We start from the raw sequence: 20,650 nt of genomic DNA on the forward strand, positions 1-20,650 counted from the left end.
GAGATCACGCCACTGTACTCCAGCCTAGGTGACAGAGTCAGACTCTGTCTCGACAAAAACCAAAAAAAACCCACAACAAAATACACAAGATGTATTAACTGACTGTTTACCAGTAAGGCTTCTCATCAACAATAGGCTATTAGTAGTTACGTTTTCCAGGAGTCAACACTGATGTGTGGATTCTTAACTGTTCCCCTAGCCCTCTGCTGTTCAGGGATCACCTGTGTTTCTTATGCCCTGTGTTCTTTCACAGCTCACTGGTGCTTGTCTCAGCCAAGTCTCTTGTGGAACACTTGCACAACAATGGTAATAAATGCCCTTCCCCCAAATGCTAAGAAATGTAATGAGCTCAGAACTTACAGCTGGGTTTCTTCTCCATAAACTGTCTCTTACAATAGATGACGCAGAGGATGAGCAGGGCCAGCAGGACGGTGGCCAGAGCGCTGCAGATGATGGCAGCCAGCGCCGTGTCCCGTGGGCTGGAGGCTGTGGACGCGATCTTCACGAGGTTGACCTTGCTGGCACCTGAAACCACAGGAATGGGGTCAGCATGCTCTGAACAACCGCAGATGCAGTGCTTACGGCGAAGCTGGCGGGCACCCTTACCAGTGGCCTTCCCATGCTGTGAGAAAACCAGCATGAGATATTTAAAGATGGCTCAAGCACCCCTCCACCCAGAAGATGTCTTTAATGGGACACCTTTACCCACACCCCACAATGTTCTGGGTGTCCCTCTCCTCTCTTCCCATGGCACTATGAACACACAGCCCTCGACACATTGCGTTACTAGAATCTGCCTTCAGCTCCACCAGAGCAGAATTCTTTGTGAGCTGGGGGTCTGTCATCTTTATCTCTGGTTGCCCAGTACTCGGCATGTGGCAGGGAACTACTGTTTTTTATTTAATTGGAATTGTACCACATTTTTAAGCAGACTGAATGCATGTATCCTCTTTGGGGCAACTTTAGGGGAAAACAAGGAGTTGGATCATCCAGAACCTTACAGTAGACCCCAGTTTTTGAGACAGTAAACATCTCTGAATGCCTTAGCTGTTAAACTACTGGAAAACATTGAAGTTTTGGAGAAAAGAGTTAATACTGTTATTACACTATGGAAAGGCTGGCATAGTCATGTGCTAAGAAAGTTGAGAAATAGATGCTATTTTAGAGGGTGGTACTGCTTTGTGGTCCAGGGCAGATTCTGAACCCCATGGCCTGGGTCAACCTCTACCTGTATGACTTTGAGACACTTGACTTGAGTCTCAATTGCCATCTGTTCAAATGGAGGTAATAACAGTGACTGACTCAGGTGTTATATGAAGTGTGTAGGACTGGCTGTGCTGTAGAGTCATTAGCCACTATAATGATGATGCTAATAATTAGCATTTTAAAACTATCCTGAGGGTACCAGGATAAGCAAACTCATTTAAATCAGAGATCTATATCCAGTACAGTTAAACAGCATATCCTACTTAACTAACCCCAAAATAATCTGAGAGAGACAGATTTAAGAGTGGCATGAAATCTACATAGAGGGGCAGTTAACATTTTCTCTTTCCCGAGCAGATGCCCTGAGGGAGCTGAGGAGTCCTCCCTCTGCTTCCCCGGCAGGTGCCGCTCACCATGGGAAACTCCCCTCAACTGAGGGTTGTTCCAGGCAGAGGTATAATGTGTGCTCACATGTCATTTCAGGTTGTCTAGAAACCGCATTTAAAATGTAAAAGGGAGGCCAGGTGCGATGGCTCATGCCTGTAATCCCAGCACTTTGGGAGGCTGGGTTGTGAGGATCCCTTGAGCCCATGAAGCTGTAGTGAGCTGTGACTGCACCACTGCACAACAGCCTGGATGACAGAGTGAGACTGTCTCAATAATAAAAAAAAAAAAAAAAAACCAAAAAAAAACAGGTAAAATTAACTTTAGTCTATTTTACTTAGCCAATATATCTTAAATATTGCATTTCAATATGTATTCAATATAAAAATTATTGACATATTTTACATTCTCTATTTTGTATTAAAATTTCAAAATCCAGTGTTATTCTAAAGACACAGCTCATCTCAATTGAGACTAGCCACACTTTAAATGCTCAGTAGCCACACGTGGCTAATGGCTATCATAATGGACACTGCAACTCTAGAGACTGAAGCTCTGTGTCTGTATTTGTACAAGTTGGCACCTAAACACAAGCCGTCATCTGGTGCCTTTCTCCTCCTCCCTAGTTACACACCCCTCACTCCCAATAAGATTGTATGACACTTGAGGCTAGAGCCAGAGAGAAACACTTGGGTTAATATTACTGAATCATAAAAACAGGACAGCAGGCACTATCATCTTGGAGCATGGAATTCCAGTCTCAATGATTCCACGCCCCACGTATAAAAGTCTCTTACTGCCACCTGGGAAGGCACACACACCATATGTTTTGGGCTTGGATGAATAAGGCTCAGAATTCAATCATACATTTTAAAGGACATTTATCTGCAAACATATTTAATATTCACAGGGTATATTTCATCACTTCTAACTCTATAGAGCACTGTAATAAGCAAACGGCACACACTAAATGTTCGTTATACAGCACGTTAAAAAAAATCACAGCCCTGACCTGGTAGAGATTAAATCTAATCTGAAACAGCCTCTATCAGTGGACAGAGTCACAAAAGGACACATGAGCACAAGCACAGCTGTGCAAACACTGAAAATGCATAACTGGAGAGGAACTTGCATCCCACGCAAGTTGAAATAGCAGCCACAGAGAAGGGGAAGTGACTTGGAAATGAAAACATTATCTATCTGGATGAAATGGTGAAGCTGTGGGAAACTCTCATTTACATTGGTGAGGAAGGCGTTCACTTCAGAGTGAGAAGAGTCTCCTTAGCTTGAATTTTTGGTCAAATAACCCAGCCCTACACAATATGGGGTTTTAGCAAGAGCTGTCATAAAAATGAAGCTTAACACATGATTTGAGTGGAGGACTTCAAAGTTCGGAACTGTTGTAACCATGAAGCTCATCAACTGACACAGAACTGGATATTCAGAAAAATCCTGGTAAGAATAGGGATTTGGGGTTAAAGTAGTATCATAATTGGAGTACTTTACGTTCTTATTGTTTAAAATCCTTCTAAAATATATTCGTCAACTTATTTTCCTTCATATAAAAGGAACTGTCTCTAACTTACAGATAGGTTAAAATGTCCCCAAAGTGGAGATTTCCTTCTTAAGTTGGCAGTTTGTAACTCAGGATTTATGTTCTCTGAACATGCCTTGTTAACACATATACTATAGGGCGCAATAGTGTAATGCCAATGATATCTAGTTGCCACAGTTAATATCAATTTTAAAGGAATAGTACATCCAATATGCCCCTTCTCCACACATTTCCCCAGGCAGTGGCATCTAAAGATGAACAAGAAAAATAAACAAGTTTTACTTCTTGATTTTTGACACGTATATAACAACAGGCATCTTCTTGATTCAAACAGCCTCAGAGAGTGCTCATGGGAACAGGGCTCTGGAAACTGCCTTCTTGATTCTTGCTTATTATAGGTACACGTTTATGGTAACACTTAGAGCAAACATTCTTTTTTTCTAGGAAATGGGTTCGTCATTTTTGGTTCATCATTTTTAGCTTTGTCACATATAGCAATGCAGACATAAATAGGAGATTGCACTGATTATCATTTGATTTTAGAACAGCGCTAGAGGCCGGGCGCGGTGGCTCAAGCCTGTAATCCCAGCACTTTGGGAGGCCGAGACGGGCGGATCACGAGGTCAGGAGCTCGAGACCATCCTGGCTAACACGGTGAAACCCCGTCTCTACTAAAAATACAAAAAAAACTAGCCGGGCGAGGTGGCGGGTGCCTGTAGTCCCAGCTACTTGGGAGGCTGAGGCAGGAGAATGGCGTAAAACCCGGGAGGCGGAGCTTGCAGTGAGCTGAGATCCGGCCACTGCACTCCAGCCCGGGCGACAGAGCGAGACTCCGCCTCAAAAAAAATAAAATAAAATAAAATAAAATAAATAGAACAGCGCTAGAAACGAATTCTTTTCAGTTTCTAGTTAAAAAAAAAAAAAAAACTACTTTCTTGTAATTCTTTTTTTTTTTTTTTTTTTTTGAGACAGAGTCTCGCTCTGTCACCCAGGCTGGAGTGCAGTGGCCGGATCTCAGCTCACTGCATGCTCTGCCTCCCGGGTTTATGCCATTCTCCTGCCTCAGCCTCCCAAGTAGCTGGGACTACAGGCGCCCGCCACCTCGCCCGGCTAGTTTTTTGTATTTTTTAGTAGAGACGGGGTTTCACCGTGTTAGCCAGGATGGTCTCGATCTTCTGACCTCGTGATCCACCTGTCTCGGCCTCCCAAAGTGCTGGGATTACAGGCTTGAGCCACCGCGCCCGGCCTGTAATTCTTTTTGACTTGAGCAGCAAAAAACAAAAACAAAACCAAACCAAAAATAAGGCACTGGTGGGGGGGGGGGGGGCAGATTTATACTAGCTACTATGAAGTGGCTTCCAGTCTATAAAGTTTTTGTTAATTGAGATATTGCTGTTAATTCCTAAGAAAAGACCTTATCTGCTCTAAAGGAAAAGGTATTGTTTTGCTAACCTGTGGCAATGATACTGAGATGAAAGATTCTTTCCACTCACATGCCTTGACTAAATGCCCCGTTCTAGTTCACTAGGCAGACTGAATGCCAGCCAGGAATTCTGCCCATATCTTATTAGGTTTCTGACAGTACTTCTGAAGAGGTGGAAATAGGAATGTCCACATGCCTTGGAAAGTTTTTAACTTTTCCGGAATACAAAATATTTCTTACTCTAACCAATTAAGTTATTAAATTCCGCCATAATCTTAGCACTACCCTTTAGCAATTTACTTCAGAGCAAGGACTGTTTTCTTTCAGCTTACATTTTACCTCCATTACATGGGTTCAGTTTTATATTATGCATCTCCTTAGGAGTTCAACTCAACTGAACAATTATGTCCCAGGTGTCTGAGTACGACATCCTACAAGGCATTAAAAAAGTTGGAGCAAATCTGAATAGAAGCAAAGGAAATGGAGGTCTCCAGCAACGTCTGGCAAGTGTTTTTAGAAAGTCCGAACTGAGCTTCTTTGGAGTAGACCGAGGTGCAGAAATCCACATCCTCTCCCCACATTCCATCCCGTAAAGAGCTTCAAGCATAGCTGGAAAGCCTTGAAATACATATATTGGAGACACTTGTCACACCGGACAAAGGCAAGAGCAACTTCTCAGATGCTGCAAATGAGGAACCTATTTGCAAGCCACAGAGGTGGCGGAACCGTCCCCACTAGCTTCTGCAGAGACAGCTTCTAACACACCTTCATGCCTCACCCTCCTCACTAGGTAAAGTGGTGAGCGTTCATTGATGAGCTTCATTTGATACGCAAGAAAATCACGACCTTGAGTCACGTGCTCAAGGTTACACAGCAAAGCAGCGGCAGCTTGAAAACTGGATTCAGACCTTCTGAGCCCCTCCAGTAGACCGCACTGCTCCACAGATGCAGGTAGCTTCTGAGATCAAAACATTCTGTCGGGTAGTGATAACCAAAGTACAGCTCATGTTTGTTTACGTAAGGGCCCAGAATTCCGCAAGGCCACAGAGCAGTCACAGGGCTTTCCAGACAGCAGAGCTGCAGGAGTGCGCATGGCAGCTGGTTCTGCAGCAGTTCACCTGCCCACAGAAATGTTCGGGGTCCTCCGCCTTACCGTGGGTCTTGGTGTCTGCACGAAGGGCCATTGTGATCAGACGTGGGGGCAGTGAGCACGCTGAGCAATGACTGGGTGTCCTGGGGCAGGGAGGGGGGCATTCTGTGGAGGTGACTACATCTGGAAAGGGCCCCAGTAGGGAGGGAAATGGGAAAGGATGCGCACAGGCAGTCACAGCTGGACTCCGCCTGGGCTTGTCAGGCTCCCTCCTCTGCCTTCTGCTGCTACTCCCTACTTGCTTAACCTCTCCAACTTCCTACTATGCAATGTTTAAAAACCTGCTCAGCAAAACATCCTTCTTCCTGGAGAATTTTCCTAACAAAGGGCCCCATTCAGGCGGGGCTGCTTGGGAGGAAGGGAACTGGTGTCCAAAACCTGGCTCTTGCCACTTTCCACCCTGGTCACAAACAAGACTCTTTTTGCACAGCTCTTAATCTCAGTTTCCTCCCTGGGCAGGCTCCTCGTGCAGCCACCAAGACCCACTGAGGCAGAAGGGCCTGAATACTCTACTGGGGCAGGTGAACCCCTGTGGAACCAGCTGCCAGGCACACTCCAACAGATCTGCTGCCCAGAAAGTCCCCTGTGGGGGGACACAGCGTGGCCACTGTGGCCTGGCTGTGCTCTCCCTGCAGACATGAGCGTGGCATTTACATGAATGATGAAGTCGGATACTGGATTTCAGTACTCTGAAATTTTCTTCCCAGTCTGATCTGCTCTCCCGAACTCCAGAGTCATACAACCCACAGCCTACTTGGCACCTCCACGTGGATGAAGACGCATTTCAACTCACCATGTCCAAAGCATGTGCCCCCTACTACAAGCAAATCCCACAACACACTCCGTGCACCTCCCACAGATCTTCCTCACCTGTCAGTGCCTCTGTCGGCAGCGCTCCCCTAGACTGCCACAAGAACTGCACCTCAGCTGCCGGAGTCCTTCCGCAAATGTCACCACCTCAGTGAGGCTTCCCACCAATCTATTTAAAATTGCAGTTTCTCCCGAGCACTTCCTACCCACTGCCCTGCCTTCTCTTCCTTCACAGCACTGAGGATCATCTGACATTTTGTATACTTTACTTGTTTCGTTCACTGTCATTCTCTGCCAAGGTAGGAGTTGGAGATCCCATCCTGCTTCTCAAACACATGCACTAGGCTTGTGGTGAAGCTAGGTCCAGCAAGAAGCCACACTGCAGCTGCGCCTGACCGTGTCCAGGTTTGCGTCAGTGGGGAGGAAAGTGGGCCGACGGGGTGTGCATTATGTGTGGCTCACCTCCACCCAGGGAGCCATTGCTTGACCTAGACGTGACCCTCACTGTAAGCAGGGAGGTGAATGCAGCAGCCAAGCCTTGATTCTCTGTGGGAAGCAGATGTCTAAGGCTGGCTTAGCACAAGGGGCAGGAAGCTGGGCTCTGAGACATCATGTCGCAGAGCTGCTTTCCCAGGCTGAAACGCTAAATAAGAGAGAGAGAAACTTCTATCTTAAGAGATCACGATATTTCTGGGTCTGTTTGTTACAGCAGCTTAGCCTTTATCCTAGCCAATTACATCTCTCACTGAAAGGGCAGGGAGTTTTGCTTGTATTTTTAACATCTATAAGGGTTCCTGGCACATGGCTGGTGCCTGATAAATATGTGTTAAATGAGAGAATGAATGAACGTCTATGAAAGAAAAGGAAAAACCTCAAGTATTCCAGAAAGGTGACTTAATGGGGACTTGTCCAATCAATAAGATGAGATTACGCCAATGATGTGTTCACTGGTTGTCTAATAACCTTCCACCTTGGGCTACGTAGCTAATGACAGTGCAGATGGGAACAACTGGAGCAAAGAACAGTTTTGTTTGCAAGCACTTACTCTTTGCAGTTAATCAGGCCATGTGTGAGAGAGCAAGGGTGGCTCAGATATATCGATAGATAATCCACGTAGACTGCTGACCACATCCTTGGAATGAATATCAAACAAAAACTTGGCCTTCTGTAGTCCATTTTAACTAGCGCTTCATGGAGTCATCACAGAAGGATCTTATTATATGCCAAATGTAATCTCAGTTAACAATCTATATAAAATGATGACTGATGTATAATGAATACCCAAAGAAGAAAAGGGGAAGGCCTTCAGGAGGTGAACCGCTTCGTCCAACACAAGTGCTTTGGAACCAGTTTCAGAAACTATCAGGTGAGCTAGATAATGGGGACAGTTAAGTGTTGATATCATTTTACCAAATTAGTCGTATTAATCTGACATGTTTACTTACTCCCCTCCAACAGTAGACAGAGGTATGGAGAGAACAGTGAGTGCTAGAGAGCAGTTAACCACAGGAGACTGTATTTGTCTTTTGTAGAAAGGTAGCTGAATTATCATCAATACCATCACAGTTACCACATAACCACCGTGCAGGGACCAGCCCCTACATACCCACTTTCTGGGTGCTGTAATAACTCTGTGCAGAAAGTATCTCATAGATGGAGAAGTCAATACGTATCTCAACATACTTTTTCATGCCAAACAACCATTAGGTGGCTGGATCTAGCTCTGAGCTCAGGTTAGTTTGACTCTTAAAACTTATGCTTTTTTTTTTTTTTTTTAAAGCATGCTGTGTTCTTCCCAACCATTTAGAGTTTAAAAAAAAAAAAAAGACTATAGTGTGAAGGATTACTGGTTCAGATTCTGTATAGACCAGTATATTCTAGTTACCCAGTATATATATTGTATATAACATATACAATATAGCTTGACCTAATTTAAAACACAAGCATGGCTTTATAAATCCAACCTGTTTTATCTAAACCCTAGATTAAGGAGGCTATTGAATTTTATTACAGTAAAAAACAACATATGGCTTATAAACTTCATTTTTAAGTGTTATTTTAAAGGTCTATGTGGTATCATAAAATGAGTATTAAATAAATGTAGTAGGGAAGATCAAGTTGTAAATGAACTAATTATGCTTTCTGTCTGGGCTTCCACCTTTGAGATTTCATTAATGCCTTAGGTTTTCATTAGAGAGTTCAGTACATGAAAATAACACATCTGGTTTCCTGCTGTATAGCGCATCACTCTGGCAACTCCAACATAATTGGAAATGCAAGCATTTTTACTTATTGGTGACTATGTTTTGACACATGCAATTCAATTAGCAATAAGTACTGAAATATAAACACAAAAATGAGACATTTAAAAATATTTTTCACTGAAATATTTTATCTTTGACTTTCATATTTGCTTCAAGTAAACTACAACTCAATCCATTGCTTTCTGTGCTCTTCTACCAGCACCACCACCACCAAAAAGCCAAATCAAATAAAAGTTTAACAAAATTAAAACCTGATGATCAATCTATTTCTAGTCATGTTCTTTAAAAATTATTAACAAAGAGCTCTCTGCAATCTTAACTGAGACAAGCATACACTTCTGGAGTGTAAGCTCTATCTTGTTCCTCTAAACTGGTTAAGCAAAAATATCTATGCAACACTCAACATATGAATTCCAGATGTACCACTGTAGAGTCTGCCAGTAAACAAAATAGTTGAATTTCTAAAACACACTTTATACCAAGCACGCTGACACTGGATAAATGTGAAATAATAATAAGCCTGTGTCATTTATGTTTTTTAAATTTTAGACTAAAACATAGTCTTAGGACTATGTTTCTTTTTCAATAACCAAAAGAAATATTATTTTTTTTAAAAAAGCTTGTTCTGTTTGTTCTTCCATTTATATCCATATCTACAATTTTTAAATTGAACTTATTTTTTAAATTATAGTAAAATATACATAAGATTTACTATTAAGAAGATGAATACATTCACAATGTTACGCCACCGTCACCACTAATTCCTGAACATTCTTATCTCCCCAAAAGGAAATCCCATCCCCATTAAATGGTCACTCCCTTTCCCCCATCCCTCTCACCCCTGGCAAGCCCTAATCTGTCCTCTGTCTCTATGGATGTGCCTATTCTGCATACGTCATATAAATGGATATACAGTGTTATACAGCCTTTTATGTCTGGCTTCTTTCACTTAGGATAATGTTTTAAAGATTCATCCATGGTGTAACTTGTATCAGAGCTTCATTTTTTCATGACTGAGTAATATTCCATTGTATAGATACACCACATTTTGTTTAGCCATTTCTCAGATGATGGGCATCTGGGTTTTCCCAGCTTTGGCTCTTGTGAATAATGCTGCTGGGCACACTCATGTACAAGATTATTCCACATATTTAAAAACATTCCACAAAGATACATCATGTACTTGTTTCACATGCTATCAAAAGATACATTACTGCCATTAAACTAAAGATTATGTTAATTAATAAGTCAGTCAAAAATACCTCCTAAGCAAGAGCTAGGGGAAGAATGGAGGGATTTTATGCCAGAAGAGCTGGTTGGGGTCAATTCCTGTAGGGATTTACAGCGACTGTGAGAAGTCTGGATTCTATTCTAAGAATGACAGGAGGTACTCAGCATCAGAATACACATTCTCCTCGTGTGTACATGGAACCTTCTCCAGGATAGACCACCTGTTAAGTCACAAAACAAGTGTCCATAAGTTTGAGAAGACAGAAATCATACAAAGTAGCTTTTCCAATCATAAAGGAATAAAATTAGAAATCAACGAGAGAATGAAAACTGAAAAAGTCACAAAGATTTGAAAATTCAACAATACAATCTTAAATAATCAATGAGTCAAAGAAAAAATCACAAAGAAAATTAGAAAATACTTTGAGGTGAATAAAAGTAAAAACACAACATAGCAAAACTATGGAATACAACAAAAGCAGGGCTCAGAGGGAAATTTGTATCAATAAATTCCTACATTAAAAAAGAAGCAAGATCTAAAGTCAATAACTTTACCTTCCACTTTAAAACATTATGGAAAAAAAACAAACTAAGCCAAAAGGTAGCAAATGAAAGGAAGTAAGAAGGACTAGGGCAGAGATCAATGAAATAGAGAATAGGAAAATAATGGAAAAAATAAAACTAAAAGTTGACTTTTTGAAAAGACCAATAAAATCAACAAAATTTTAGACTAAGAAAATCAGAGAGAATAGTCAAATTACTAAATTCAGAAATGAAAGAGAATATTACTAAAGTCTTTACAGAAATAAAAAGGATAAGAAAATACTATAATCAGTCATATGCCAACAAATCGGACAAATTAGATAAAATGGAAAAATTCCCAGAAACACATAAACTAACAAAATGGATACAAGAAGAAACAGGAAATCTGAATTGATCTATATAACCGAAGAGATTGAATCGGTAATCAAATACTTCCTGAAAAAGAAGAGCCCACAACCAGACAGCTTTACTGGCGAATTCAACCAAATACTTAAAGAAGAATTAACTCCAATACTTCTCAAACTCATCCCAAAAAATGAAGAGGGGAGAACACTTTTAACTCATTCTACAAGGCTAGCATTGCTGCATACCAAAGCCAGATAGAGGTGCTATGAGGAAAAAACACTACAGCTCAAGATCCTTTATAAATATAGAGACAAACATTACCAACAAAATAGTACCAAACTGAATTCAGCAGCATATTAAAAGATTATACACCACGACCAAGTGGGATTTATCCCAGGAAGGCAATGGTAGTTAACCATGCAAAAGTCAGTCAATACAATAAGCAATAATAAAATGAAGGGGAAAAATACGTGACAAAATTATTTATGCTGATAAAGCCTTTGACAATATCCAACACTCTTTCATGATAAAAACACTCAGTGAACTAGGAAACTTCTTTAACATGATAAAGGTCATATATTAAAAATTCACAGCTAACATCACATTCAGTGATGAAAGACTGAACTGAACACTTACTTTCCCCCAAGATCAAGAAGACAAAGATACCCACGTTTACCAAATCTACTTAATATGGTACTGGAAGTCCTAGCCAGAGAAATTAAGAAAAAGAAAGAAAAGCATCCAAATTGGGAAGGAAGAAGCAAAACTACCTCTTTTTGTAGAAGACATTATCTTACATGTTGAAAACAATAAGGATTCCACAAAAAACTGTTAGAACTAATAAATGAATTCAGCAACATTGCAGGATACAAAATCAACATGTAAAAATCAGCTCTATTTTTATACTCTAGCCATGAACAACTGAAGGAGATTAAGAAAATAATTCCATTTACAAAATATCAAAAAGACTAAAATATTTAAGAATAAATTTAACGAAGGAGGTACGAGACTTGTACACTCAAAACTATCAAACACTGTTGAAAGAAATGAAAGAAGACCAAAATATATGGAAGTGCCTTCCATGTTCATAGACTGGAAAACGTACTATTGTTAAGATGACAATACTACCCAAAGTGATATGCAGATTCAATGCAATTTCTGTCAAAATTCAATGGTATTTTTTACAGAAGTGAAAAAGCCTATCCTAAAATTCACATGAAATTTCAAGGAACCTAAAAGTCATATGGAATTTCAAGGAACCCTGAAACAGTCAAAATAATCTTACAAAAGAACAAAGATGGAGCACTCACATTTCCCAATTTCAAACCTTACTACAAAAGCTACATTAAAAAACAAAAACAAAAACAAAAAACAACAACAAAAAAACCGGGGGTAGTACTAGAATAATGACAGACATATAGACCACTGGAACAGAATCGACAGTCCTGAAGTAAACCCATACATTTATGGTCAACTGATTTTTTTATATGAGTGCCAATACCATTCAATGGGGAAAGGGAAGCCTGTTCAAAAAATGGTGTTAGGAAACCTGGATGTCCATCTGCAAAAGAATGAAGTTGAAGACTACCTTGCACCACATTTAAAAGTTGACTAAAAATAGATCAAGAGCTGAAACTAAAATTTCTGAGCTAAAATTTCTAATTTTATTCCTTTATGATTGGAAAAGCTACTTTGTATGATTTCTGTCTTCTCAAACTTATGGACACGTGTTTTGTGACTTAACAAGTGGTCTATCCTGGAGAAGGTTCCATGCTGAGCATGGTGGTGTCACCTGTAGTCCCAGCTACTCGGGAGGCTGAGACAGGAGGATCATTTGAGCTCAGGAGTTCAAGGTTACAGTGAGCCAAGATCACACCACTGCACTCCAGCCTGGGTGACACAGCGAGACGCCATCTCTAAATAAAGACATAAATAAATAAATATTCTTAGAAAAAGACATAGAGGAAAATCTTCATGACCTTGGGCTTGGAATCGTTTCTTAAGTGTACACCAAAAGCAAAGGAAACAGAAGAAAACAAGAGATACATTGGACTTTATAAAAATTAAAAACTTTCGTGCTTTAAAGGACACCATCAGGGACATGAAATGACAGCCCACAGAGTAGAAGAAAATATTAGCAATTCATTTATCTGGTAAGGATTTAATATACAGAATATATAAAGAGCTCCTACAACTCAACAACAAAAACAAACAAATTTAAAAGTAGAAAAAGGATTTGAATAGAGACATTCACCCAAAGACATACTAATGGCCAATCAGCACATGAAAAGATGCTCGCCATTAATAATTAGGGAACTATAAATCCAGACATAATGAGACACCACTTCATACCCATTAGGATGGCTATAATTCAAAAAATAGAAAATAACAAGTTTTGGTGGAGAAGTGGAGAAATTGGGACCCGTGTGAAAATGTATGACTGTTACTGGTGAGAATGTAAACTGGTGCAGCTGCTGTGGGATACAATTTGGCAGTCCTCTAAACGTTCAACACAGAGTTACCATACAGCCCAGCAATTTCACTCCTGGGCATATACCCCAAGGAACGGAAAATGAGGAATCAGATATTTGTATATCTTCATAGCAGCATTATTCACTATAGCCAAAAGGTGGAAACAATCCAGTCGTCCATCAGCAGATGAGTGGATAACAAAATGTGGCACAGACATACAGTGGAATATTATTCAGCCTTCAAAAGGAAGGAAAACTTGATATATACCACAACATGAATGAATCTTGAAAACATGATGCTAAATGAAATAAGCCAGACACAAAAGGACAAATATTAATTTAATTCCACTTATAAGAGATACCTAGAACTGGCAAATTCATAGAGACAGAAAGTATATTATAAATTACCAGGGGTAGGACAAGGGAGGCACAGTGAGCTTTTGTTTAATGGGTGTGGAGCTTCTGTCTGGGGTGGTGAAAGAGATATGGAAGTAGCTTAGCGCTGATGGCTGCACAATATCATGAATGTTATTAGTATCACTGATTTGTACACTTAAAAAAAGGCTGAAGTGGCTAATTTTATGTGATATATGTTTTCCCACAATTAAAAAGAAAGCTAATAGGAAGTGACTGGGGGAGCTTCAGGGTGGAGGGTGGCAGGTTCTGCCTTCCACTTCAGAAAGATCACTGGCTGCTGACCAGGGAGGGAAAGAGAGGAAGTGCAGGCCTGGGGGTGCCACACTGGTCCAGATGGTGATGGTGATGGCTTGGGTTAAGATTACAGTCATGGAAATATTGTCAGTTGGCTTGATTTGAGAACTGTTTGTTCTAAGAGTATTTGCATACACTGATGGACTGTGAGTCGGGTGCAAGGAAAGGCAGAATCAACGATGATGCCTCGGTTTTACAGTAAACCACTGGGTGAATTAGGTGCTGTCTGCTAATTTATGGAGATGGTGAAGTGTTGAGGGACCATGGGTTTGCTGGAGGGAGGAAGGAGGTATAAAACATTTTAATTGCTAAGTTTGAGATACCTATTTATCCATGTCGATCTGTTAAGCCAGCAGCTGGACATACAAAACTGAGGCAGAAAAGAGATTGTAGCTGGAGATATAAATTCAAAAAGCATCAGTGCATAGATAACGTCCAAAGCCAGGAACTGATCAGATCACCTATGCATGTACAGTGTAAAGAGGACCTAGGGCAAAATGCAGGTAGGCTTTGAAATGAGGAAGTCAGATAGAGGAGGAGTCAGCCTCTGAGATAAGGAGAAAACAAGCAAGTATAAAGACCATAATTCAAGAAAGACATAAATAAGCCAAGGCTTTGCAAGATGAGTTCTTTTGATTCTTAAATAAGTAGGCTACAACAGGCCAGGTGCAGTGGCTCACACCTGTAATCCCAGCATTCTGGGAGGCCAGGGCAGGCAGATTACTTGATGCCAGGAGTTTGAGACCAGCCTGGTCAACATGGCGAAAACCCATCTCTACTAAAAATGCAAAAATTAGCTGGGCATGGTGGCGCACACCTGTAATCCCAGCTACTCAGGAGGCTGAGGTTCGAGAATCCCTTGAACCCAGGCAGCGGAGGTTGTGGTGAGCTGAGATCACACCACTGCACTCCAGCCTGGGCAACAGAGTGAGACTCTGTCTCAAAAAAAAGGTAGGCTACATCAGGATATTTTTTACATCAGGATAGAGATTAGTTACAGAAAACAAATTTGTACATTCTGAAGAAAAAGATTGATGATTTTTAAAAAATCAGTGACCCTGCCCATTGTAGCCCCTTACAAATTTATTATCGAATGATTCTGAGCTAAAATGAAACCAAAATGTGATTTGAAAATGTGATGTCACAAAGTAAGAGGAGGAGAGCTCAGTGGAATTAAGAGTACTGGTGATCTGTTACTGAAGTGGGTTGTTTAGAGTAAGAAAGTATTATTCTTCAAATAGAGGACCACAGAAGGATGACACTAGGATTTGCATCTTTTTCCTAAGGAGTCATTCTTATGTTACTTTTGAAGCTTCACCCGAATATAGATAGATACACAGGGGGCTGAGACCTCTGCTCACCAGCATCTGAGACTGGCAGACATACAGGCCAGCCTATTTCCTACCATCTGTGTTTAGGACAGCTCACCGCAGTTCTGCTGCACAAAGTAAAGCAAAAGTTCATCACGTCAGACCACAGTCCTCAAACATGCTGAGGGCTGAGTTTCCAAGCTAGTGCCTGATATCGTTTTCAATGAGTTTCTTTTTTGAACTGTGTATTAGTCTGTTCTCATGAGGCTAATAAAGACAAATCTGAGACTGGGTAATTTAAAAAGAAAAGACGTTTAATTAACTCACAGTTCAGCATGGCTGGGGAGGCCTCAGGAAACTTACAGTCATGCTGGAAGGGGAAGCAAGCATCCTTCACATGGTGGCAGCAAGGAGAGATGCCAAGCAAAGGGGGGAAAGCCCCTGATAAAATCATCAGATCTTGAGAGAACGAACTTATTATCACAAGAACAGGATGAAAGAAACCGCCCCCATGATTCAATTATCTCCCACTGGGTCCCTCCCACAACATGTGGAGATTATGGGAACTACAAGACGAGATTTGAGTGAGGACATAGCGAAACCGTATCAAACTGAGGGCGCATCAAAACCAGCACAGCTATGCAAGCTTTTTCCCTATGGTGAGCAGTGTTGGAACATTGGTTTATAAATACAGAACTTCTGAGCTTGACTCTTCTTTTAAGTTCCCTTGGTAGGCACTGCCCTAATTATCAGCCCTTTTGTGATTTAAAATGTAAGTGAATCAAGGCAGAACCCTAAGGTGGCTCCAAGCTGTCCCTGTTTTACTATTAATACTGATGATTCATAACTATGCTTTCATTGTGAGCAGAACTCACCCCTAAGAGGTAAACTTTTATATCTTTTTTTTCCCACTTAGATTGCTGTATGAACTTGTGTCTAAGTGCTGTGAGCCAGGGTCAGTAAAGTGAAATGTAAGAGATGAAAGACTATCCCTGGAACAAAACAAATGCACATGACAATGGCACTGATGGGATCTCAGCTGGGGCACTGAGGGGTGGAGGTGATTTAGTTATTTAGAACCACACAGAGCAGGACTCGCCCTGGAGATACCCCACGGAGGATCTTCGCACCTTTTCGCCATCCGGCAATTCTGATTTAACTATTTCTGCTTTCCTCTGGCTGCCTGCCCATCATCGTTTTATTGCCATCCTCAGCCTGTTACTGTGTGTTGGAAGAAAACCAGGAAGAAAATGTGAAATGTCCTTCGTGAAACTGCAGATGTTTATATCTGTTCTGAAATTTAAAGCACTTGGTTCCTCTCACATTTATTTTAATTCTCAAGTTCTTACAAGAGTCACTTTAAAAAGTTTCCTTTAGATTATTAATAAATACTACTCCCTTTTACACGGTATTCAAAGAGACAGAATGACAGCTAATGTTCCAAAATGGTTTGCATTATCCCATTTTTATCTTCTGAATTATAGGCAGAAAGGTCCAAATCTTGCAGTTATGTGAATCAAAGCTCTCCACTGCATTCACAACAGCTTTCATCAAAACATGTTGCTGAATTTATAAAACAGAAGAGGTATGCTATTAGAAGAGTAGAAACTTCTTTAAATAACAACTTCTTACTCTATCAGTTCTTAGATGCTACTTTATCTCTGCTCTTGGAAAATCTTAGGTAATAGCCAGTGGCTTAAAATCTCTTCTCAGAGAGAGAGATAAGTTTATTGTTATTAGTTGGGTACTGACAGAACATTACTCTGGATCAAAGGGTTAAAGATAAGAATGCAACATCAACATATTAATTACAAAGAATAGTTGCTTTTAATTACACCTACTGAGGAAGCAGAAAATGGCAGCACTGTCTAGATAAATTAATATATGTATGAAAAAACTGCATTAGCAGAATTGATGTGGTAAATTTTCATGTGCCTGTGAACACACATTAAAGTTGTGCTTACATGAACCTGATTTTGCTCAATGAGGAGTAAAGTGGAAACACATCTATTCCAAAGACCTGACCTGATTTTTTTGCTGGAGCTCTGGGGTAAATATATGCTGACAAAAAACTGGAAGCATTGCTTATTGATAAATTTAAGCACTCAGGTTCTGAGTGATCATAGTTTAAATTTTTAAAAAGATTTACATAGAGCTTCCCTCCACGGGTCCATGTGTGATAACAAGCACATCAACAGGGCATCATCCCTCTTTCCTTCCCTCTTTCCTGGCTTTAAAACTTACGGGAAGATGCTGCATAGTAATGGTTAACAGCTTTGCAGCCAACAGTCTGGGTTCACCCCCTGGCTTTGCGTGTACTAGCTGTGTAACCACCAGCAAATGACAGCCTCTTGCCTCAGTTTCCTTACTGGTCAAACCAAGAAATAACAATATGTACTTCACAGGATTTTTGTGAGAGCTGAATGAAGTACTGCACATAAAGGGTTAGCATGGAACCCGGCACACAGTAAACTGCCATAAGTGGTAGTTATGCTTTCTCCAATTATTATTCAGAATCAAGACATTATAATGATTATGTCAGAATCTGGACTGTCTCTTAACTGAAATCACCTATATAGTGGATAGGCCTTTGAAAACGTGATGGAATGAGTGACTTGCAACTAATTGTTGATGCGTGTGTCCCCATAGCCCTCAAGTACTAAAGTTAAGGAGGAGAATTAATGATTAAAAACAAACCAAAATAATCTGTTCCAGAAGTTTAGACCTCTTTCTTATAAAGGCATGACACTGTTACAGATAATCCTCGACTTACGATGGTTCAATCTAAGATTTGTTGACTTTACAATGGTGTAAAACCATTGCAAGTTTGACAGTGTATGATACAGTATTCAGTAAGTTACATGGGATTTTCAACATTCTAATAAAATAGGCTTTATGTTAGATGATTTTGCCCAAGTATAGGCTAATATAAGTGTTCTGAGCACATTTATAGTAGGCTAGGGTAAGTGATGCTCTTCGTTAGATTATGCATACTAACATTTTTGACTTATATCTTCAATCTGCGACAAATGTATGTGGATGTTGCCCTGTCGTAGGTCAAGCAGCATCTGTACATTTATCTAAGGATCTCAAAGGACTTCACCAAAACCACTTCTTCACTGGTAACATCAAGCAATGTTACATAACAATAAGCAACAATTAGCAAAATAATTAAACTCAAGGAATATCGTTAATGAAATGGTAAAGTCATTACTAAGAAAATCCTGGCCAGGTGCAGTGGTTCACACCTGTAATCCCAGCACTTTGGGAGGCTGAGGCGAGTGGATCACTTGAGGTCAGGAGTTCAAGACCAGCCTGGCCAACATGGTGAAATCCCATCTCCACTAAAAATACAAAAAGTTAGCTGGGTGTGGTGGTGCATGCTTGTAATCCCAGCTACTTGGGAAGCTGCAGGAGAAATGCTTGAATCCGGGAGGCAGAGGTTGTATTGAGCTGAGATTGCGTCACTGCACTTCAGCCTGAGGGACAGAGCCAGACTCCATCGCTTGCCAAAAAAGAAAATCCTTCATCCGCAAATAAGAAAACATTTAATTATTTGTCAATTACATAAGACAGCTCTCAGAATACATAGCTGAGATGCCTCCTGCCAAAGTTTTAAAGAAGTCATCATGGTAAATGTTCTCACTCAAGGGATATGGAAAACAAGCCCAGAATCTGTATTTATAAGATTTTCCTTCAATAGATCATTAGAGAACTCTGCACAGGCGAGACACAGTTGATACTACCATAACTGAGCGTAATTTTTGTACAAAGATTCCAAAATCTTTCCCGGAGGCCTTTATTACATGAACTAAAACAGTATGACTATTTCCTCCCTAGCTGCTTGGGCACTAAGACCTGGGTTTGGACTTATTAACTATGTAGCAACAAGAATATAGCAACATTAATGAATATTAAGAAAAAATAACATCACATATTTAAGATACATACATGCAAGAAAAGAGGCACTGAAGGAAAGGAGATTGACAGAAATGAACCTGAAAAAAAAAAAAAAGGCAGAGAAGAAACCTGTATTTCCTTGGACCTATGTTTTCTAGTTCTACTATCAACATTCAAATGGTCTCCCTCATTTACTGCAAAATTATGGCAGGAAAAAAAGGGTGGTGAGAGGAGCATATGAGAATTATCTTTGTAGACAAGCCAATTTGATTTAACTCATTCAAAGAATGGATTGGTGGTGCTCGCGTGAACATCTCGGGCATGCAGTTTGCCAGCATGGGAAGACAGAGGCTTACTGGAGAGGAGAAGGTGTAGGAGAGAGGTGGTCAGGAGAAGGAAGACGGAAAGCTACCCGGCCCAGCCTAGCGTTTATAACCAGAAAGATCAACTCATCTGGTGCCTTCCCTCTCTTTGACTGTTTTAGTCTTAACTAGAGAGAATCACCCTCTCACTCAAGCTGGGTGCCAGTTAGTCGTCGAGGGAGGTTGTCATAGCACTTACTTGGTGATAAGCTGGCAGCATGAAGTTACATAGAAATCTGGCAGTTTCTAATCATTCTCATTAACATAGCTAGCTACATTTTCTGACCTCTATTAGTATCCTGTTTGGTTACTAAAATTGATTTTTAAAAGTAAGCTAGAAGTCACCAGGTCTCTATTTGGAGTGTGTAGATATGGGACTGGTTCCCTGTCCAATCAAGACCATTATTTTCCATTGTGAACTTCCTCCAGCTACACAAACGGCCTCCCACAGCATGTTTTATAACAGAGCCTCTCGGGCAGCCAAACCCCTTTCTCTTGCAGGTCAGCACCACCCAGAACATCTCCACTGCTTGGCTTGACAGCACTACAGTGTCTTAGTCAGGTGTCAGTGCTGCCTGAAGCTATAAAGTGAGTTGATGGTCCTTACTAACCTGAGCACAGAGCATTGTGCTCGTGTCAACAGAGTTTTGTTTTGTTCCTAAGCCAAACCCCACAGTATCATCATTCATTCTGACTGCAATAAGAAGTCCTTTGTATTTCAATTGCTAGAAAAATAAAGAACAATTTTAGCATATCCTTTCAAATCCAGCCATGAGCAGTGCTTGGAAATGGTCTTTCCAAATCCTCTGGGCTGTCTCCTTCTCTCCCTCTCTCCCACCACTGCCTCAGTTCTTGCTATCACCCGCACCCTCCAGGGCCGGGCCAGGGCACGCAGACCACTGCCCTGCTGGCCAAATCTTCCGGGGGGCCTGTCTGGTTTGTGCCAGGTGGTACTGGCTGGGGAGCTACCTAGGGAAGAAGCACCA

General features: G+C 40.8%; 1 protein-coding gene across 4 annotated transcripts in view; it reads right to left on the bottom strand.

Moving 5' to 3' along the window:
* Positions 1-20,650, bottom strand: part of TNFRSF19 (TNF receptor superfamily member 19) — a 102,922-nt gene that overhangs the window by 14,279 nt on the left and 67,993 nt on the right. For all 4 annotated transcript variants that reach the window (XM_033237271.1, XM_033237262.1, XM_033237256.1 and 1 more), the window contains exon 6: positions 361-525. In XM_033237271.1, the coding sequence (XP_033093162.1) occupies positions 361-525 (165 nt within the window). The remainder of the gene's footprint in view (positions 1-360; positions 526-20,650) is intronic.

This window comes from Trachypithecus francoisi, unplaced genomic scaffold (genome assembly GCF_009764315.1).
Source record: "Trachypithecus francoisi isolate TF-2019V2 unplaced genomic scaffold, Tfra_2.0 Contig01461, whole genome shotgun sequence".
NCBI classification, from domain to species: domain Eukaryota; kingdom Metazoa; phylum Chordata; class Mammalia; order Primates; family Cercopithecidae; genus Trachypithecus; species Trachypithecus francoisi.